General features: G+C 43.7%; 1 protein-coding gene and 1 non-coding gene across 17 annotated transcripts in view; one reads left to right on the top strand and one right to left on the bottom strand.

Annotated features, from left to right (window-relative positions):
* SP100 (SP100 nuclear body protein) overlaps window positions 1–23096 on the top strand; it is a 101635-nt gene that overhangs the window by 69808 nt on the left and 8731 nt on the right. For all 16 annotated transcript variants that reach the window (XM_089329763.1, XM_089329762.1, XM_089329760.1 and 13 more), the window contains one exon: window positions 7296–7358. In XM_089329763.1, coding sequence (XP_089185889.1) covers window positions 7296–7358 — 63 coding nt within the window. The remainder of the gene's footprint in view (window positions 1–7295; window positions 7359–23096) is intronic.
* On the bottom strand, window positions 1907–2015 carry LOC127491891 (U6 spliceosomal RNA). Its single transcript, XR_007920823.3, has one exon. It is a non-coding gene; the product is annotated as a U6 spliceosomal RNA (small nuclear RNA).

The raw sequence follows: 23096 nt of genomic DNA, 5'->3' as shown, positions 1-23096 counted from the left end.
ATTTACACACATAAATTAATGCTTCCGGTTTGTGAAACTTTAATCCCAATATGTGATTGTGTGAAACATATACCAAAGGCAAATGTAAAAAAATAACCATTCACAGCAAAAGGATACATCAGGAAATGTCAGAAAACGACAAACTAGAAGACTGGGGGCTTCTCACTGTTCTTTGTCACACACAGTGACGTGGTAATGTCAGCGGTAGTGACTTGTCGTCTGCTAATTCTGCTCCCATTACAAGAGCAAGGCTGCTTCCAGGCTGCACAGTCTCAGTGAGCAGTGGGCTTGGCTTCTTCCCAGAGGCCTGCACAGAGTGGCCATAGACGAGAGGCCCTGCTGGCCTCACAGGTGAGCAGGCGGAAGTGGCAGGTGGGAGAGCAGTGGTGGAAGAGGGAGTGGACCTCCTCCCAGGAGCCTGGGCCTTGGACCTGAAGGGATCTGTGGCCAGAAAGCTGCTTTCTCCAGCCTTGGGATCTAGCTGGTGTGGCTTGCATGAGGGTGGCCTGCAGCGGTGGCTTGCTCTCGGCCTTTCTGTCTGGAGTTGTTGGCCGCCCCTTGCCTCCTACCCTCAACAGACCATGGCATCCCTGGGATTCGATGAGGGAGCTGGAAGAACGTGGCTCACTTCGAGTCCAAAGGGAGTTTATTCAACACGCATTTTTCTTCCCAAGGCACCCTGCAGCCTTCCTGTCCTCAGGAAACTAGACAGCACCTCAGCTCTACCCTGGGGGACCATTTTAAACAGATCGCCAAGGAAAAGCAAAAGGACACTTGTTTACAGGAACCAACACCAGGGGGCAACACGTCACCTGTCACCTTGCCCAACCTAAGAACGTGTCCTGATGACTCAGCTTGTCCCTGCTCTGTGCCTGTCCACCAGCAACCAGGAAAGTGCCACGAGTTCACAAAACGTTTAGTAAGCAAATGTGCAAATATGGAGCTGTGAATTATGCGGATGGACTCTGCTGATGCATATATATGCATGTGTGTGTGTGTATATACAGTCTTTCTAAAGTTAGTATTTTAAATTAGATTTTGCATTAACCTGGGTAAAACAGTATCATATAAAGTTACACTACAGAGTAAAAAGTTTTGCTTGCTCCCTCTTCCTCCTCTGACCTTCATAGATAGGAAGCCACTTTTAGTCATTTCTTACTTATCTTTCTTTTTTTTTTAAGATTTTATTCAGGGGCTGGCACTGTGGTGTAGAGGGTAAAGCTGCTGCCATATGGGCACCGGTTCGAGTCCCGGCTGTTCCACTTCCCATCCAGCTCTCTGCTATGGCCTAGGAAAGCAGTGGAAGATGACCCAAGTCCTTGGGCCCCTGCACCTGTGTGGGAAGACCCAGAGGAGGCTCCTGGCTCCTGGTTTTGGATTGGTACAGCTCCAGCCATTGCAGCCAATTGGGGAGTGAACCAGCAGATGGAAGACCTCTCTCTCTCTCTCTCTCTCTCTCTCTGCCTCTCCTTCTCTCTGTGTGTAACTCTTTCAAATAAATAAATAAATATTTTTAAAGATTTTATTTATTTGTTTGAGAAGCAAGCTTACAGACAGAGAGAGGGAGAAACAGAGAAAGAGAGAGGTCTTCCATTCACTAATTCACACTCCCCAAATGGCCACAACGGCTGGAGCTGCACCAATCTGAAGCCAGGAGCCAGGAGCTTCTTCCAGTTCTCCCAAGCACTTGGGCCGTCTTCCACTGCTTTCCCAGGCCATCACAGAGAGCTGGATCGGCCAAGACTTGAACGAGTGCCCATGTGAGATGTGGGTGCTGCAGGCCAGGGCTTTACCCCACTGTGCCACAGTGCCGGCCCCTCTTAGATATCTTTCTAGAGCTTCTTCATGCATCTGTGGCAAAAATGTTTGCATATTTTAATTTCTTCTGATTTGCACCGAAGATTGTATACTAGACACCCAGCTCTGCGTTTGCTTGTTTAAAACGTGCGCAGGGGCCATGCTAAATCTTCTCTGTATTGTTCCGATTTTAGTACATGTGCTGCTGAAGCGAGCACATTGTTTAAAATTTATCACCGCATTGTGGCCTTTCACCAGCAGGAAGAACACTTCCCAATCTCCATCCCAGCTGTATACGGTGTCATTTCTGAATGAACCGGAATTCCCTGCTGAATACATTATAGGAACACAAATGCTGCAATGAATAATTGTGCGTGTGGGTCATTCTCATGTGCTCAGTAAATCTATGGGACAAGATCTGCAATGTGGGATCACAGTCAGTATCTATTCATCGATAGATATTGCTGGGCACTGTTTTGTGTGAATCGCCACGTCCACTGGCAATGGATCTGCTTGACGACTTCTTCAAAGCTCACCAAGAGTGGGGAACTCGATCAGAGTCTCCCACAGGATGGCAGGGGCCCAGGTGTTTGAGCCGTCACCTGCTCCCAGGGCACACATTACAGGAAGCTGGGATGGATGGGGAGCGAGAAAACTTGAACCCAGGCACTGACATAGCATAGGGGCATCTCATTCAGCAACTTAACACTTGCCACTAAAAAGAGTGAGGTTTGAGTGGTAGGGAGGGGAGGAAGGCATTTCAGGGTTTTTAAGTTTGTTTGCAGGGCCGGGGCCGTGGCTCACTTGGCTAATCCTCCACCTTCGGCGCCATAATCCCGTGTGGGATTCTGGTCCTGGTTGCTCCTCTTCCAGGCCAGCTCTCTGCTGTGGCCTGGGAAGGCAGTGGAGGATGGCCCAAGTGCTTGGGCACCTGCACCCGAGTGGGAGACCAGGAAGAAACACCTGGCTCCTGGCTTTGGAACAGCGTAGCTCCGGCTGTTGCGGCCATTTGGAGGGTGAACCAGCGGAAGGAAGACCTTTCTCTCTGTCTCTCCCTCTCACTGTCTGTAACTCTACCTGTCAAATAAAAAAAAAAAGTTTGTTTGCTTGCATTCCTGGCAAGTTGAACAGTTTTGCACATCATTATTCATTTGTGATTTTTTTTCTTATAAATTCTGTTTATATTCTTTGCCAATTCTTTCTACTGCATTTTTTACTTTTCCTACCGATTTTTGAGAATTCTCTATATTAAGGAGCTAAGTAGCAAATTTTCCTTAGTTTAATATTTGTCTCTTGATTCTGCTTACAAAAAATATTTTCAGGATCAGGTGTTTGGCACAGCTGCTTGAGACACCTGTATATGACACACATGACAGTGCCTGGGTCCAGCCCTACCCCCATCCATCCCAGCTTCCTGTGAGGTGTACCCTGGGAGCAGGTGACAGCTCAGACACTTGGGTCCCTCATCCATGGGGGAGACCCTGATTGAGTTCCTACCTCACGGCTTCAGCCTGGCCCAGCCCCAGCTGTTGAGGGCATTTGGGGAGCAAACCTGCAGGTGGAAGATAGATGACTCGCTCTCTCTTTCAAATAAATAAAAATAAATATTTAAAAATTTTCACTTGCAGCGCCGGCACACCGGGTTCTAGTCCCGGTCGGGGTGCCGGATTCTGTCCAAGTTGCCCCTCTTCTAGACCAGCTCTCTGCTGTGGCCCAGGAGTGCAGTGGAGGATGGCCCAAGTGCTTGGGCCCTGCACCCGCATGGGAGACCAGGAGGTGCACCGGCTGCAGCGTGCTGGCAGTGGCGGCCATTGGAGGGTGAACCAACGGCAAAGGAAGACCTTTCTCTCTGTCTCTCTCTCTCACTGTCCACTTTGCCTGTCAAAAAATTTAAAAAAAATTTCAAAGCCTGAGATGAGTGAGATACTTATATAAGAATATATTTTATTTTTATTTTTATTTTGACAGGCATAGTGGACAGTGAGAGAGAGAGACAGAGAGAAAGGTCTTCCTTTTTCCGTTGGTTCACCCCCCAATGGCCGCTGCGGCCAGCGCACCGCGCTGATCCAAAGCCAGGAAGGAGCCAGGTGCTTCTCCTGGTCTCCCATGCGGGTGCAGGGCCCAAGCACTTGGGCCATCCTCCACTGCACTCCCGGGCCACAGCAGAGAGCTGGACAGGAAGAGGAGTGACTGGGACAGAATCCGGCACCCTGACCAGGACTAGAACCCAGTGTGCTGGCACCGCAGGCAGAGGATTAGCCTAGTGAGCCACAGCGCTGGCCAAGAATATATTTTAATGTTACTCAAATTGCCAGTCTTTTATGGTTTTGGATTTTATGTCATGGTTAGAGAGATCTATTCCACTCACAGTTTATAGAATAATTCTGTAGGTTTTCTTATGTTGCAAGCTGTCACTGTGTTACATTGAAAGCATTGCTGCATTTGGAGTTCATCCAGGTTTGCTATATGGAGACTGAATTTTCTTTCCTTTACAGATGGATCTTCAGTGATCCTAATATTTATTAAAATGTTCACTTTTTCCAATAATTGAGGACACTGCCTTTATTAGAGTTAAGATTCCCATAAGAATTGGCATCTGCGTATTTCTGGACTTTGCTGCATTCTCTTAGTCCCATCTGTTACTGGTGCAACACGCACTCCCTGGCTGCACTCCTGGTGTTTGACATCCGACTCTCTCTGAGTCCTCCTGAGATCATCTTTCTTTTTCCTTGTATCCTTCTTTATATTTCCATATTAACTTTAGAATCACCTTCACACACGCCAAAAAAATCTGTTGACATTTGTAGTGGAATCATGACTTCCAAGCTAATACAGAGAGAATTCCCGTTGCAATGCTATTGAGACGGCCTGTCCAAGAACCCAGTATGCTGCTCTGTTTGGTCAGGCGCCCCCTTGTGCTGTCAGGGGGCTAGTGTTTCCATTCCGAGCACAAAGCAGACTTTCTCTGAAGTGCCCTCATTGTATATGAGGCCTTTGATTGCATTATAGCTTCCAAATTGCTGTTATTTGAAAAATGACTCATTTCTGTAATTTTGAAACTTACTAAACTTTCTTATCATGGTGTATTTTAGTTGGTTCTCTTGGGATTTCTGGGTATATAATCTTATCATCTGGGTAATTTCATTGTAATCTCCCAACTTTTCTAAGGCAGATGTTTAATTCCGTTGGTGGGCATTGCATTGGCAGTCTCGCATAGGTTCTCAAAGGCTGGGTTTTCATCATTGTTATTTGCTACCTATTCTGCAATTCAGATGTATATTTCCTCTTTGGCTTAAGAATTGTGTGAGAGAAAATCATGTACTACATTTTCTAGTGATGGAATTCAATATGCAACAATCATATCAACCTTATTAAATGTGCTATTTGGGTCTTTCATAACTTCCTCTGTTTTGTCCATTGATCTCTTGTGGGCTGAAAACAAGCAAAAATAAAATTATCTAATAGAGTGTTTCTAGTTCCTACTGTAATTTCTACTTGCTTGAAACTTTTTGGTTTGAATTACATTTTATTTGATAGTCTGATCATGACCCCGGGTTTCCTTCTGTTGCTATATGCTGAATATATCTTTGTCTATATGAATTTACTTCATAAAGTTTGCAGAAAATGGAAATAAAAGATTATTTACTTTGGTGCAAAAATGTTTGCTCTCTGTGTGTTTTGAAAATATATGTTATGAAACAGCTATTGAAGGGGCAGCATTGTGGCGCAGTAGGCTAAGCTGCTGCCTTCCACACCGGCGTCCCATAGGAGCACGGGTTCAAGTTCCGGCTGCTCCACATCCGATCCAGCTCCCAACTAATGTGCCCGAGAATGAAGGAGAAGTTGGCCCAAGTACTTGGGTCCCTGCCACCCTGTGGGAGACCTGGATGGAGTTCCAGGCTCCTGGCTTTGGCTTGACCCAACTCTGGCCATTGTGACCATTTGGGGAGTGAACCAGCAGATGGAAGATCTCTCTCTCTTTCTCTCTCTCTCTCTCCCTTTAAATAACTCTGCCTTTCAAATAAATAAATATTTTTAAATGCAGCCTTAAAAAACTATTCATTAATTTCAAAAGGCTTTTGCATTAAAATGAGCATGTCTTTAATTCTATTTTTTACAAACTTTGCAAAATGTCCTTATATATTTATTTTCAATGCTTTTAGAATATGTTTTAAGTGGATCTCTTGCATATGATGAAAAATTAGATTTTAAATTTTCTATTCAAAATAAGTAAATTTATCCCATTTACTTTTATTGAAAGGACAAAGACATTTGATCATATTCTACTACCATTGAGTATATTTCAAAGTTTTACATTTTTAGAAAGTCAACACTCTGCATTCCGTTTTCCATATATTTCCGTGCAATGTAAATTTATTTTTTTTAATATTTACTTTTTGAAAGTCAGAGTTAGGGAGAGAGAGTGACGGAGAGGGAGAGGTTTTCCATCTGCTGTTCACTTTTCAGATGGCTGCCTTGGCCAGGGCTGTGCCAGGCTGAAGTCAGGAGCCAGGAGCTTCATCTAGGTATTCCACATGGGTGGCAGGGGCCCAAGTACTTGAACCAAGTTCTGCTGCTTTCCCAGGTACATTAGCAGGGAGCTAGGTGGGGAGTTGAGCAGCCAGGACTCAAGCTGGCACTCATATGGGATGCCGACACCACAGGCAGCAGCTTAGCCTGCTGCATCACAGTGCTGGCTCCAATTCTCTCCCACAGAAATGAACTCATCCCGAGGTCTAGTTACCCATTCGGTTCTTTATTTATCTTTAAAGTCCAGTGAATTTTCTGGATCATATTTCATTGTTGACTCTCAATTTCTCTGCTGCAGGGTAAAAAAAAAATGTGGTTTTGAGATGTGTATTCCATTTTATGTTGCAACTCCACGAATGTTTTCCTTGAATTTACCTTCAAATATTTCTTCTATTGTTTTGATTTTCTTCTTCAGGAACTCCAGTGATTTAGTCACTGATTATTTTCTTTGTAATTTTTAATCGCTCTTAAACTTCCTTATTTCCTTGTTTCTATCACTTTAATTTCCCAAATGCCTAATCTCTGTTATCCCTCTAAATTTGTCTTCACTTCTCTGATGACTTTCCTTCTACCTAAATCTTAAGCCCTGGCTGTCACAAAGCTTCATGGGTGTTCACGTTGTGCCTCTGAGGTCCAGGTGAGAGCTGCTGTGGCCTGGCCTCCTTGACATACCCCTTCCTCCTCTATCAGCCTCAGCCTGATTTCAGCCGCTTTTCATACTTTAAATAAATAATAAAGCCTCCTGTAGATACGTAGAAGCATGGCATTCATTAAGGCTCTGAACAAATGCATGATGTCTCCATGGATATTATGGTTTGCCATGTGACCACAGCAACCAAGACGGTGTGTTGGTAGCCGGGGAATGAAGAAGATTGAGACATAAAGTGGTTGGAGGCTATTGACATATAAAGCTTGTTAATCTTCTTTTGGAGTTGTAAATGATTGTTTCGCTTCTTTTCTGTCTGAAGGGAAAAGGAGAAGACGCACACGCAGACGCACACGCAGACGTAAGCGCAAAACCCTCCAACGAGGTAAGAAACCTAAGTGTTCACTCCTTTGAGCTCGCCAGGTGCTGATCTTCCTGCCGGATGCCATGTTTGCTGCATCCCCCAGATCGCCTGTGGGCCACCATAGCTCCATAGCAAATGGGTTATTCAGAGTGTAGGCCAGGTCATTACAACAAATAGATCCCCAAACACACTGACTCAACCCAAATAATTTATTTCTCTTTCATCTAACAGCCCAGAAATGATAGGAAGAATCTGCCTTCCTTAATGTTTGCATCTCTGAGCCCAAGAAGACCTATCTTGTTATTGTCTCCCATCTAGTAGAAATGGAAGAACCAGTCAATAGAATCAGCCATGCATTTCCTTAATGGAAGTTTTCTGCTCACATCCTCCTGGTCAAAACTTATCCAGAAATGGCTGCAAGTAAGGCTGAGAAATATGATCTCTGGCCAGGCAACAAGTGCTCAAGCTGTAACTCTGTTCCCATGAAAGGGAGTGATGATGGGTGACAGATAGCACCCTGCCTACCTGCTGAGCATATTTGCATCCAAAACCACTGATATCCTTAAATAATGGGGAGCCTCAGTTGGTTCAAACCCAACCCTCTTTGAGAAGAACAGGAGCTGGAGCTAGGGATGCAACCCAGAGGACGTGCCAGCACTGACTAGGAAATGAGGAAAGAGAAGGAAGTGTTAGAGAGATTATGTGTTGTAACAGTGAATTTAATCCATGACAGAATGAGAAGAAACAGATGGAACTTGAACAGTTAAATAGAAGTCAAAGTCTTGGAATGACATCAGATCAAATCCTGGGAAAGAAAACCATGGTTCTTTAAACCCAACTCACAGTGTACCCCACACTGTGTTTTGACACTGGAGGGCGAGACTGATGTCTGATGCTCCACTCTGTGCACCACAGTCTGCAATTGTACATTTCTATTGCATTTCTCCATTTCTTCTCTTCCTTGTCTTCCTCTTTTCATTTTTTCCTCTCCAACTGTGGCAATATTAAGAAGCCTGTACTTAAATACTATTAAAACTGCACACTATGTAGTGAGGACATTGAGTGAAGCCAGTGTCTTCTGTCATCACATTTGCTCACTGGCTCTTTTTGGAATCTCTGCTTTCAGTTAATCTGGGTCTGGAGAGGAAGGGAAGAGGACATGGTAAGGAGTGAGATGGCCCTCATCTTATGATAGGTCCTTGGGGCCCCCATGATAATGTGGGTACATGAGTCACGCTCATGTGTGAGATCTTCAGAGACACCCAGGCTAGAGAGACTCAGCTAAAGTTCCCCCAGTATGGGAACCCACCCGGCTGCTTAGCTCATCCCTATTCATCTCACATCTAAGTGAGCACCTTGGGCAGAATATCTCTCAAGAAGAGCTAAGTGACTCTTCATGCTCTGCTGCCAGAAAGCCTGTAGCTGGCCCAGCAGTCACCCCCTCTAGATGTTCCAGACAGAGTCTGTAAGCAGCTCTGCCTCCCCCACGTTCCTGGAGCTGCAGATCAGTTATCATGAAACTGAATCCTTCTCACTTCCCTAGGGAAGAGGGAAGCACTTTGCCCACCTGTACAGCAAGTGTATGTATGGATAACATTATGGACAGGAAACCCAAGAACAGCCACACTGCTTCCTGTTGGGTAGTTGTGAAAGAAAATCCATAAGGAACAATTATAAAGGAAGGCCTTGGAGCTTTGTAGTGTTAGCAGGTCTTAAAATCCAAATCTCCTGGTAGGTAAACCTTGAGTAAAATGACCCAGCTGTACTCTGTTTGACCTCAACAGGCTTTTTTTTATTTTTGACAGGCAGAGTGGACAGTGAGAGAGAGAGAGACAGAGAGAAAGGTCTTCCTTTTTCCATTGGTTCACCCTCCAATGGCCGCTGCAGCCGGTGTGCTGCGGCCAGTGCACCACGCTGATCTGAAGCCAGGAGCCAGCTCAACAGGCTTTGATGAGAGTTGAGTTCAACAATACCAGAGAAAGACGCAGTAGGACAGAAAAAGGACTTGTGTTTGTTCATGGCTGGCCAATCCCAGTAGTTTCCAGGAGAGAGAGGGAGAGGGCAGGAGTAGGGGAGAAAGAGAAAGAGAAGAGAGAGAAGAGGAGAGGAGGTAAGAAGAGGAGAGGAAGGAGGAAGGAAAGGAAAGAAGAAAAGAAATGAAAGAAGGAAGAAAGGAGAAGGGGAAAAGGGAGGGAAGGGGAGAGGAGACAGGGAGAAAGGGAGGGAGGATCAGTCCTGCCTTTGAGATAAGCACATCTGAACATGGCACTTGTGTGGTACACCTGCACATACCTCACTGTCTTTGCCCCCACAACCTCTCTCTTGCTGCATCTGAGACCAAGTTCCCTGAGACAGGGTTTCATTTAATCCTTTTTTGCCATCTCTAGCCCTAAGGCTTTCTAGAACTCAAAGCTCTATTTCTACAAATCTCTCCTGGACAGTTTTCTCTTGGATGGTTTCTCAGATCCTAGTTGTCCAAACCCATGCAAGCAGGGTCTTTGGTCATTTCTGCTTCTTTCCCAGCCCCGCACCTTTCATCTAGGGCAAAGACGGTGGCTGGTGTCTCCTCTGCCTAGCACCCTCAGGTCTCTCTGGACCATCCAAATTTATATGCAGCTGCCATGAATGTCTTCCTTTCAGCCAAAGTGATTCTTCAACACATCATTCAGTTTTGTAACTTCTTTGTGCTTCAGTTTCTTCACTGATAATGGGAAAAGTAAAAGTCTCTACTCCTAAATAAATTAGTAGATGAAAAATTCTTTTATTAGTGTCTAGCATATAAAAAGTATTTAAGTGGAGCAATTAATTTGAATTAAACCAGTAACTTAATGATGAATCTGCAACCAGACTCCAGGGCCCTGGGGCCCTTGAAGTGCTGCCTCGAGACAGTTGTAGACATTAAAAAAAGAAAAGAAACTGCAACTCACAGGTGATGTAGTCGTCCACCTTCTGGCCCACTCTCCTTGGTAATTGTGTAGACTCGGAGCTGTCACTTTGCCTCTTCTGCCTCAGTTTGCTCATCTATAAAGTGAAATAAAGTGCATTCGACCTGCTGCCTTTGGGGGCCCATCCCAGCCTCCTGTGTGGCTTCACATTCTGCAACTCCATCCACCCCCATGTGAGGTAAGTGTCGCTCCCCCTCTTCGTGGAGGAACGACACAGGACCCTGCGCTGTTCTTTCGTCTGCTCGGCCCTCCCCGGGTTTGCTGCTGGTTCTTCCCAGGTTGGCTACTATCCCTTCCACCTCCGTGGAAGGGCAGTTCCCCCTGGCCACTTTCCCCACTTCCGCAGGGGAGCGGCACACCGCCGGCCGGCTCTCTCGGGGGCTGCACAGGTGTTCCTTCAGATGTTCCCCTTAGATGTTCCTGGTGCATGTTGTCTCTCTCCTCCTTTATAGTCCTCTTCCACCAATCCCAACTCTGCTACCCACACGCCGAGTACGCTGCCCTCCTCCAATCAGGAGCAGGTCCTGCTGTTTATTAGTTGAACTGGAGGCAGCTGTGTAGAAGCTGTTTCCCTTCTCAGCGCCACATTGTGGGAAAGCAGATGCATAGAATAAGTCTCAATTCCAGTAACTTAGTCTAGTCCGGGTTGCTCCCCACAGTAAGGACCATGGACAGCGCCCTGTCTTGGCATTGTGATTTGGGGCCCTTGTGGAGTTTAACTGATTCTCCAAGGTCGCTGGCTGGCAGTGCAGAACAGCAAGCAGCTCATCATCCTGAGATTCATCTGAAAACCTCTGTCTCTGTTTCTCTTGGGTCAGGTGCTCAGTCCCCCCGACTCCACCCAGATCCAGGTTCTACAATGCAAAACTGCCTTTCCTCCCTGTGCAATTTGCAGATGACTCAGGAGCTCCTGTGAGTTACTCCTGATGCCAGGAGAAAGCTGCAGGGAATAAGAGAATCAAAAGACAGGCACCTGCTGGACTGCCTCTCTGAGATCCTGCCCTCCACTCATAAATACAATATTGGGAACATAGAAATTCCTCCCACGGTACCTGCCCTCCCACCCACTCTCCCACCCCTCTTTCTCTTCCCTTTCTCTTTCAGTCTGAGAAAGAAAAAGAAAGGAAAAATAGAAAAAAATAAAATAAAATGAAAAATACTTAAGAAAGCTGTTCCTCACTCGTCCATTCAAGGGCTGTTTGAAGTTATTCCTTCTTGAAGGAGATTTTGGTTTTTTGTTCCCTTCCTCTTTTCTCTTCCTTACTCCCATTTCTTTCCTTTTAGAAACTTAATTAAAGAAGAACCCAAGAATGAGAATTCTTCTGCAGGCTCTTACATATAACTATAACTTATAAGATATAATAATATCCTCCACTTAATATACTAAAAGGAAGTGATTGTTGAGAACAAGTTTTACTATTGAGTCTCATGACACAACTCTTTGGAGACAGAGGTCCTGCATAGGAAGTTAGTACACAGTGACTTATTGTTAATTTAACAATTAACACTCTTATGTATGATGCCATTAATCACCCAACATGAGTTGCCTTAGCTGTGAAAGCATTTTGGATCCATTAGCTCAACAAGGCCTTAAGCAAAATGGAAGTTCTCTCCTCTCTTCAGAGAAAAGTACATCCTTCTTTGGTGGCCACTTTTTCCACTGCAGTCTCACCCACAGAGGTCCTTTATGTAGAACATTTTTTTTTTTGCCAGAGTGTCTTAGCTTTCTATGCCTGAAATGCTCCCCTGGGCTTTTCAGCTAGACCAGAATGCCTTAAGGGCTGATTCTGAGGTTGGAGTGCTACTTAAAGCAATTGTCATTCTATAAGGCTGCTCTATGGACTGCTTCCCATATTGGAGCATTCACTCCTTTTTAACTCTATTTTATTTCTAAATACTTAGTCCTATTTATATGATCACTTTAACACTTGTTTCTATCTATGTGGTCACTTTATCACTTAATCCTATCAATTTGATCTCTATAACACTTAAGCTGCTATTTTTACCCGTCAGCTTAAGGGAATTTGGGGCCCCATGACAAGTTTTTAAACTGTACCCTTAGAAGTAAGTCTGTAGGAATATATGCAGAACTATACTGCTTTGCAGTTACGAACTTCATACATTTCACAATTACAGCTTTAAGATCTTGGTAATTCTTTCCACCATTACCATCTTCTCACCCACACTTCCTCCCCCCTTCCTCTTCCCTTTCTTATTCTCACTTTTATTTTTTACTAAGATTTATTTTCACTTAACTTTATACACATATTGTTAACTCTATGTTAAGTAAAGAGTTCAATGATTAGTATGAAAGAAAAAAGATAAGTAAGATATGATAAAAGGAAAAGAAAAGAAAAACAAAAATATAGAATAAAAAGTTGTTCCTCAACAGTCAAGATAAGGGCTGCTCAAAGTCATTGCTTCTCTAAGTGTCAACTTCATTTCTACAGGTTGCCTTTTAGGTGCTCTATTAGTTATCATAGGTCAGGGAGAATATATAGAATTTGTCCTTTTGGGACTGGCTTATTTCAGTAATTATGATGTTTTCCAGTTTCATCCATTTTGTTGCAAATGACCAGATTTCATTTTTTCCCACTGTGTAGTATTCCATGGTGTACATAACTCTTAATTTCTTGATCCAGTCTTCAGTTGACAGGGATTTGGGTTGATTCCATGTCTTTGTTATTGTGAATTGAACTGTGATAAACATGGAGGTGCAGAGAGCTCTTTCATATGCTGTTTCATTTCCCTTTGGTAGATTCCCAGGAGTGGGATGGCTGGGTCATATGGTAGATGTGTATTCAGATTTCTGAGTTATCTCCATACTGTCTTCCACAGTGGCTTTACCAGTTTACATTCCCACCAACAGTGGATTAGGGTACTTTTGTCCCCACATCCTCACCAGCATTTGTGTGTTGATTTCTGTATGAAAGCCATTCTAACAGGAGTGAAGTAAAACCTCATTGTGAGGCTGATCATGCAAGGCCGAGCTCATAATGCCATGCCTGGTTGGGCTTCGAGGGATCACCACGGCAGCCCCGGGAGGTGGCAGGCACAAGAGCCCGGCCGCGTGGGACTGGCCGTTGGGGTCCCGGGATGGCAGCCCCAGGTGCACCCATGCCATGGAGAAGCTGGCTGCCGGGCTGGCCGGCCTGCCCTGGAGCATGGGCACTTCCCACTCAACCTCAACATCAGTTGCTACCACCTGCCCTCACTTGCCTGCCTCGGGCCAGGGGTGTACACGGAGGGTATCAGGGAGCGAGACGTCCTGCTCATCCACTCCTGTCACCAGTGGACCATGGTGACAGCCCACATGCTGGAGGAGGGCCACTATGTCATTGGGCCCAAGATTGACATCCCTCTCCAGTACCCAGAATAGATTTGAAAGTAAAGATGAGAAAATGCCCACACCTACCAGTTGCCACAAATCAAACCTTACTCCTTGTTAGAGACCTTCAGCGTGCACCTGGCACTGCCTCATCTGCATCTTTTTTTGCATAGAGCTTCACAGAGAATATCCATCAGAGTCTTCTTCCCAGTGCGGTACCACTGGAGCCCACAGAAGCAGGGGTGCTCATAGCCCCCACAATTTTTGTGTTAAGCTCACTGTTTTCATTAGGTGACTTTATAGGTGAATGTTAAACATTAGACTTAAAAAAAAAAAAAACTCATCGTGGTTTTAACGTGCATTTCTCTGATGGCTAGTGATCCTGAGCGTTTTCTCATGTGTCTGCTGGCCATTTGGATTTCCTCTTTTGAAAAATGTCTGTTTAAGTCATTTGCCCATTTCTTTTTTTTTATTTTTTTATTTAGTAAATATAAATTTTCAAAGTACAGTTAATGGATTACAATGGCTCCCCCCCATAATTTCCCTCCCACTCACACCCCTCCCATCTCCCGCTTCTTCTCCCATTCCATTCACATCAAGATTCATTTTCAATTATCTTTATATTCAGAAGATCTATTCAGTATATATTAAGGAAAGATTTCATCAGTTTGCACCCACACAGAAACACAAAGTGTAAAATACTGTTTCAGTACTAGTTACAGCATTAATTCACATTGGACAACACACTAAGGACAGATCCCACATGAGAAGTAAGTACACAGTGACTCTGTTGTTATTTGACACTCTTGTTTATGGCGTCAGTAATCTCCCTAGGCTCTAATCATGAGTTGCCAAGGCTATGGAAGCCTTTTGAGTTCACCGACTTCGATCTTGTTCTGACAGGGTTATAGTCAAAGTGGAAATTCTCTCCTCCCTTCAGAGAAAGGTACCTCCTTCTTTGATGGCCCTGTTCTTTCCACTGGGATCTCACTCACAGAGATCTTCCATTTAGGTCTTCTTTTTTTTTTTTTTCAGGGTGTCTTGGCTTTCCATGCCTAAAATACTCTCATGGGCTCTTCAGCCATATCCGAATGCCTTAAGGGCTGATTCTGAGGCCAGAGTGCTATTTAGGACATCTGCCATTCTATGAGTCTACTGTGTATCCCGCTTCCCATGATGGATCGTTCTCTCCCTTTTTGATTCTATCAGCTAGTATTAGCAGACACTAGACTTGTTTGTGTGCTCCCTTTGACTCTTAGACCTATCAGTATGATCAATTGTGAACTGAAATTGATCACTTGGACTAGTGAGATGGCATCAGTACATGCCACCTTGATGGGATTGTATTGCAATCCCCTGGCATTTGCCCATTTCTTAACCAGATTGTTTGTTTTGTTGTTGTTGAATTTCTTGATCTCTTTATATATTTTGGTTATTAATTATTTATCAGTTGTATAGTTTGCAAATATTTTCTCCCATTCTGTCAGTTGCCTCTTCACTTTCCTGAGTGTTTCTTTTGTAGTACAGAAGCTTCTCAGTTTGATGTAATCCCATTTGTTAATTTTGGCTTTGATTGCCTGTGCTTTTGTGGTCTTTTCCAAGAACTCTTTGTCAATGCTGACGTCTTGTAGGGTTTCTTGTAGGGTTTCCCCAATGTCCTCTAGTAATTTGATGGAGTTCGGTCATAGATTTAAGTCTTTAGTCCATTTTGATTAGATTTTAGTGAAAGCTTTAGGGTAGGGGTCTTGTTTCATGCTTCCACATGTGGTGATCCAGTTTTCCCAGTACCATCTGTTGAAGAGATTGTCCTTCCTCCAGGGATTGATTTTAGCTCCTTTGTCAAAGATAAGTTAGTTGTAGATGCTTGGATTGATTTCTGGTGTTTCTATTCTGTTCCATTGGTCTATCCATCTGTTTTTGTACCAGTACCAGGCTGTTTTTATTATAACTGCCCTGTAGTATGACTTGAAATCTGCTATTGTGATGCCTCCCAGCTTTGTTTTTGTTGTATGAGGTTGCTTTAGCTATCTGTGGACTCCTGTGTTTCCACTTGAATTTCACCATCATTTTTTCTAGGTCTGAGAAGAATGTCTGGTATTTTGATTAGTAGCACATTGAATCTCTAAGTTGCTTTCAGTAGTATCGACATTTTAATGATATTGATTGTTCCGATCCATGAACATGGAAGATTTTTCCATTTTTTTGTATCTTCTTCTATTTCTTTCTTTAAAGTCTTGTAATTCTCATCATAGAGATCTTTGACATCCTTGATTAAATTTATTCCAAGTTATTTGATTTTTTTGTAGCTACTGTGAATGGGATTGATCTTAGAAGCTCTTTCTCAGCCAAGGCATTGTGTATACAAAGGCTGTTGATTTTTTTGTGTTGATTTTATATCCTGCTACATTTCCAAGCTCTTCCATGAATTCCAATACTCTCTTAGTAAAATCTGTTTCTAGTATTTCATCAACCTCTTCATCTTCACCTTCTAATATTGAAATGTTTCAGTATTCCTTTGGAGGTCTCATAGTGTCTTCCTTATTCTTAAGTTTCTTCCTTTGTTTTTTATCATTTGTGTAGTTTTTTAATTGTCTAGTGGCTGTTATCTTTGGTTTGTGTCTCTGTGGCACAAATTTATGCACAGATTTGTCAAGTTATAGACAAATTAGTCTAAAACTCTTTCTCTGGCCACATTACTATATATGTTTTTGGCTTTAAGTGCCCCCATTAGTCTAGTAGGAGCAGTATATTTTGTTACCTTTCCATATCGATAAGTGGCCATCTTGATTGGAAATTAAGACTTTGGATGGTCTTAGAAATTATGACATTGGATGGTGTTTCCATAAGTTACCCTGGACAGAATGTCTCTCAAACACACCGTGTCGAGCTCCCGTCTTGACTCCCCACCAGGCCATGGGAATCTTAGTTGCTCATTGATGCCCTTGTTGGCTCCCAGTCCTGCCTTCAGCCACCACTGATCCCTCTGCTTGTGACCTTGCGGCTTCTTGAGAGTGAGTCTGACAGTCTCTCTTCTCCTGGGTCTCCCCCAAACCAAGTGTGGATCTCTTAAAACCTCGTTGCTTGGCTTTAACATAGTGTTGTCTCTCCCCGAAGTCCTGGAGTTAGGGATGGCTGATGCTGGCAGAAACAGAGCCCCCACCATGTCCCTTCAGCATGACTAGAAGGGCACCTTGCCATAGGGTACACAGCATCTATTGCATCTTCCTTGGATGTCCTGAATAAGCTAAAGGGTCACCTAAACATCCCCACACACTTTTTCCCATAATTATTAGTCCCAACTAGCAACAGAGTTTTTTAAATAACGTTTAATTTTTCTAAGCTTATTACTATTTAAAAGAGCTGATGTAGAATTTTAGCATCATGCAGTGGTTATTAAGGCTGATTGAGTGCTTGCTTCAGCAGCACATATACTAAAAAAGGCTGATTGACCCAAGAATAGTGGAATCCTACTTTTTCCAGGCATTTTACTTCCTAGTTACAAGGCAGTAGCAAGGAGTTGGAGCACACTGACACACAAAGAACTGTTGTATAGCAGAGTTGAGCAGCACCTCGTTACCTGTAGTCTGATGTACAGCCCAAATTTCTGCATGCTGAGAACCAGATGAGAGCACATTCAATCTTGTTTTTCGCTCTGAAGTTGTTTGCTGTCAATTGGTTTTGATTGAAAGGGAGAATCCAGCTAATTTGGTGGTCCTAGAAAGATTTAAATCAAGAGACTGAGAGTGAGAGAATGAATATGTATGTTGCCCAGTAATGGCTATTGCTAAAGAGACTTAGGTTACAGCCAGGGCCGAGGTATCAGGTTGGCTATCTATGAAGAAGGGGAGAGCAGATGTAGCACAGGGGAACGAAGCAGAAAACAGGCACCTGCTGGACTGCCCCATTGCATGGGACCAAAGGGAAGGAGAGATGGAGGGGGGAAGACAGGGCAGGGAGGGAGAGAGAAAGAAAGAGAATTAGAAAAAGTAGAAGGAGGGAGGGAGGAGGGGGGAAGAGAAGGGGAGGGGTGAGTAAGGGAGAGTCAGATATGGCCAGTTTTCCAGGGTGCACCTTCAGCATCATGGGTGACAGGACAGAGTCCCACACAGAACAACCACATGGATGACTTAGCCCTGGCAATCACACCAGCTGCTTTGCTTGGCTCAGTCCCATTCTTTGATCAATCCAGAGCAATATTTTATCCTGAACTTCAAGCAAGAAGTGTTAAGAAGCCTTCGTCTATCTCCTTGAGGTCTCCATTTCCCCTACTTGGCTTGTTTCTCTTAAACCTTTAGTATCAACAGCCAAATTTATTATTCTCTGATGCAAGCTTAGTCATCTCTTTTCTACATGTATCTCTTTTACTCATTTCCTAAGGGTGACACTTGGGAAGTAGAACATGGCTCGACCTTGGGATGTAAGTCTTCCTGGCAGGTGAATCATCACTGAATGAATCCGGAGGTTTGATCCTGGTGAGGTTTCAGAAAAGTCCTCTGAGTAACTGTCATGGCAGAGGCCCAGGAGGTGAGGTAACGTCATCAACCCCAAGGCTTCTTGTGCTATTGATGGAGGAAATACCCAGATCAGTACCAGCCATGGGCACAGAATGATCCATATAGAACTTTAGAAAGAAAGAGCATTCCCTCTGTGTCCTTGACTTCAACAGTCAGACATATTTGAATGATGCAGCCCTAAATACCCATATGGAGAGTGACTCACATTTTTGGCGACACACCTAATCAACACATACATCAGGTAGCACGTTCTTTCTGAAATGCCGTTTAAGTCAATCCATTGTACTTTCTTCGGCTCCAGTACTCTTAGACCTTGGACCTTCATTTCTACAAATTTCTCCCTGGAGTAGTCTGCAGTGCCTTGGTTTTTAAGTTCTTGGCCATTTTCCTGCCATTTTCAGTGCAAAAAGTTTGTGCCAAGTCTAGGTTTGTAGCAGGATTCCCATCACTGGAATCCACCATGACATTTGGCTTGAGCTCTGACACTGCTGTTCTTACATTTTTGTCTCCATCTCTTTCTCAAAAGAAACTTTCGACACTTGTATTTACTTGTGCTTTTGTCTCTTGAGCGTCAACTTTCTCACCTGTAAAATGATGACATTAGCACCTAGTTGATAGATTTGTTCCAAGGATGAAATAAGTTCATAGAAGCAAAAGACAAAGAATAGTCAGGCAACATATATTCATTTTCATTATTGTACTCACCCTACAACACATGAAATACTATCTCAAGTTTATTTGAAGTGATTTGGCGATATGAAAAAAAAATACAGGGGTCTGGCACTGTGGCGTAGCAGCTTAAAGCCCTGACCTGAGACGCCGGCCTCCCATATGGGCACCAGTTCTGGTTCCGGCTGCTCCTCTTCCAATCCAGCTCTCTGCTATGGACTGGGATAGCAGTAGAGATGGCCTAGGTCCTTGGGCCCCTGCACCCACGTGGGAGACCCGGAAGAAGCTCCTGGCTCCGGATCGGCACAGCTCCAGCCTTTGTAGCCATCTGGGGAGTGGACCAGTGAATGGAAGACCTCTCTCTCTGTCTCTACCTCTCTCTGTAACTCTGCCTTTCAAATAAATAAAATAGATCTTTTTAAAAAATTTTTAAAAATTAAAAAAAATACAGGATGAATGAAAAGCATTGCCTTTGTAACTAAGTCTGGGCCAGGGTCAGCAAACTATATTCAGTAGGGCAAATCTAGCCTGATGACTGCAAATACAATTTTATTAGAACACAGTCACATCTTTTCATGTACATGTTGTGTGTGAATGCTCATGATTCAACTGCAGAGCTTAGTTGCAGCAAAGATTATTGACTTTTAAATATTTACTAGGTGGCCCTTTGCAGAAAAGCTCCTGACTTCTGATTAATGGGTTTGAGATATGTAGAAAGGGTTAGAACCCAGAGGGACATGGAGAGGACTTGAAGGAACTATGCCTGTAGTGCCTGATTCTCAGAGTGGGAGTCCCGGAATGAGCAGCCTCAGCTTCTCCTGCGAGCTGGATACAAATGCACACTTCCTTGGGTCAGTCCTGGGGTTAGAGCCCAGCAACCCGTGGTGGAACAAGCCCTGCAGGCGACTCTGGTGCACCCCCAAGTGGGAGAAGCACTGAGTATGAGGGCAGTTGGAAAAAATCAACCACAGACCACAGAGGACAAGCTCTGACTTCCAGGGCCTGAAACTCGTGACTGTTTACTTCAAGAAAACATTCTCCTAAGAGCAGGCACGTGGCACAGGGTGAAGACCCCACTGGGGACACCAGCGTCCTGTTTCACAGCACCTGGGTCCCCATCTTGCCTCCACTTCCCACACCAGCTTCCTGCCAGTGCACACCCTGGGAGGCAGCAGCTGATGCCTCAAATAGTTGGGTCCCTGTCACTCGTGTAGGAGACCCAGACTGAGTTCCTGGCTCCTGGCTGTGGCCTGGCCCAGTCCCAGCTGTTGCTAGCATTTGGAGAGTGAAACAACAGATGAGCAATCTCTCTCTCTCTCTCTCTCTCTCTCTGTAAAATATAAATAAATAAATTTTTTAAAATACATTTTATATATCCCTAGCAAACAGTATATAGCATTACTAGGTATATAATATATTATAATAATATTATGCAATAATTATTTGATAATTAAATAATATTTATGTTCTATAATATATTAAAACAAATTATATATATATATATATTTAAGTACCAGACTCCTGAAATGTTGCATATGAATGGTATTTTGTAATACACTACTATTTGCAATGCAGTGTTATAAATAAGAGACATATATGTTGTTTTTCAGCTTTCTCAGGGATAAAAAGATTCAACAGTGGACCATTGAAAGGAAACAGGAAAAGGTGTAAAATAAGTGATTGCTACACTTCTAATGATTAATAATTACCAATTAATTAGTAATTAATATACCTCTTGACATCTGGCTTTGGCCTGGCCCAGCCCCAGCTGTTCCTAGCGTGTGGGGACTGAAACAGCAAATGGAAGGTCTTTCTCCCTCTCTCTCTCCAGTAAAATATAAGTAAATATTTTTACAACAATAGTATATTATTTATCTAGTAACAGGTATATAATAATATAATAATTGTCAAAACATAATATATAATTGTCACATATAATGATGTAATGTATAATTCTGTATAATTAAATTATAAAGATATCTAGGTACTAGATAGGTTCCTGGAAAGCCACATTAGCATGGTGTTTTGTACTACACTACCATTTGCAATGCAGTCTTATACACAAGAGACACACTGGTTTTCAGCTTTCTCAGGGATAAAAAGATTCAACAGTGGACCTGTGAAAAGAAACAGGAAAACAGTATAAAGAAGTGACTAGTGTGCTGGTAATAATTGAATGTCTAAGTTTTTATTCAATCCTGTGTGTTCAAAGTGTCTCCTTAACTGGCTCCTGGGGCTGATAGCATGCATTAGCGTTCTGACAACGTGACAGGTTGGTGATAACTCCTACCTCACTGATTAGCCAATGATCTAAGAGACACCCTAGGCCACCATGGGTCTGGGTAGGTCCCCCTTAACTGTAGATGCCTTTGAGGAGGGAAATATAAAGAAAAAAAAGTGTGCATCCCACATGATACTTAGCTGACCCTACTCTTGTCCACATGGAGGCCACAGGTTGCCCACCAAGACCCATGTTCTAATTCCTACACTTCCTGTGACTATCATTTGCCCTTTTTATGACTTCAGTTTCCTCATGGCATGGGAGGAGGTGGTGGGTGAATAAGACCAAGTGTCCTGCTACTTAAGGCTTCCTGGTCTGGCTGAAAGGTCCATGAGAGCATATCAGGCATGGAAAGCCAAGACACTGTGGCAAAAAATGTTCTACATGAAGGATCTCTGTGAGTGAGACCCCAGCGGAAGGAAGTGGCCATCAAAGAAGGAGGTACTTTTCTCCAAAGGGAGAACTTCCACTTTGCTTATGGCCTTGTCTAAATACTGGTGGAGTTTGTGGATTCCAAAGGCTTCCATAGCCTAGGCAGCTCATGTCAAGAGCCTTGGGTGATCACTGACGTCATACATAAGAGTGTTAATTGTTAAATTAACAATAGGAATCACTGTGCACTAACTCCCCATGCAGGACCTCTGTCCACATAGAGTAGGATTAGGAGAGTTAACTATAAAACTTCTTCTCAAACAGTTTTTTGTGTGGGCAAATTATTGAAATCTTTACTTAGTATAGAATTGGTCTTCTGTGTTCAAAGTTAATTGAAAATGAATCTTAATGGAGGATGGGACTGGGAAGGGGAGAGGGAGGAGGATGATGGTTGGGAGTGTGGGTGGGAGGGCAGGTACAGTGGGAAGAATAACTGTATTCCCAAAGTTGTACTTACGAACTTTGTATTCCTTAAAAATTTAATTAATTAACAAAAAAAGAAGATAGACACAGTTCATCACTTAAAGGAGTTACTTTCTAGAGCAGGGGTCAGCAAACTGTGGCTCCTGGGCCAAACCCAGCCTCCTACCTGTTTTGGTAGGTGCAGAACACAGCCACACCCATTTAATTTACATATTTTCTTTGATTCCTTCTTATGCCATAGTAAAACATTGAGCAGTTGCAACAGAGGCCACATGAATGAGAACTTCTCAAACATTCATTATTTGGCTTTTTATAGAAAAAAATTACCAACCTTTGATCTAGAAGCAACTAATAACAGTTTTCTGTGCAAATATTGGGTCAGCTAAATTTTCTGTGCAAGGGGCTTGTCAGATTATTTTTAGTTTTTAATGATTTTAAACTATTTTAAATAAATTATTTTTCTAATAGATTTATTTTAAAAAAAGTGTCCTGCTAGACCCGCCACAGCTCTGATGGTTTATGCATCTCAGTGCTTGTGGAAGGACCATAGACAGCGCCCTCTCCCCACCCCTGAGTCTGTGGCCAGAAGGCCAGGAGCAGCTGCTCCTGCTGCCAAAGTTCATTCTAAGATCTTTGCCACCTGCTTCAGTGGAATCCGATCCCAGTGGACCCCTGGTGGGGGGTACAGCTCTTCCTGAGCAGTCAGCAGTTCCTCTAAGCCCCCCCCCCACACACACACAGAGCTGACGAGAAGAAATGAAACAGCACAGAGGGCAGAGAGGGAGACTGATGCCTCCCACGGGCTGTCCACAGCTACCCCTCCCTGTTCCCCCTGTTCATGCCTCAAACAGGGGGGGCAAGACTAAAAGCTGAGGTTTTTTTCTCCATCTGCAAAACTTCAAATGCATAGTTGGACAGGAGGCAAGTCATGTGGTGGGTGAGTGTGGCCAGCAGCATGAGGAGTCAGACTCCGCCACACAAGGCAAGATTTTGGAGGATTGGAGTGGAGGATGACATCATCTATAGGTATCTAGTCTGCCAAAAAAGAAAGACCTTAAAATGTAACTCACAGGGAATTCTCTGCACTGCATGTTAAGTTATAAAAAGAAAAATCCTGAGGCTAGCATAGTGACTTAGCAGGGTAAGCCGCTGCTTGCAGCACTGGCG

Source organism: Oryctolagus cuniculus, chromosome 3, assembly GCF_051225735.1.
Source record: "Oryctolagus cuniculus isolate XC-2025 breed Fujian yellow rabbit chromosome 3, ASM5122573v1, whole genome shotgun sequence".
In the NCBI taxonomy this organism is placed as follows: domain Eukaryota; kingdom Metazoa; phylum Chordata; class Mammalia; order Lagomorpha; family Leporidae; genus Oryctolagus; species Oryctolagus cuniculus.
Note: the sequence above shows the minus strand (reverse complement) of the source record. Positions and strands in the feature narration are given on the sequence as shown.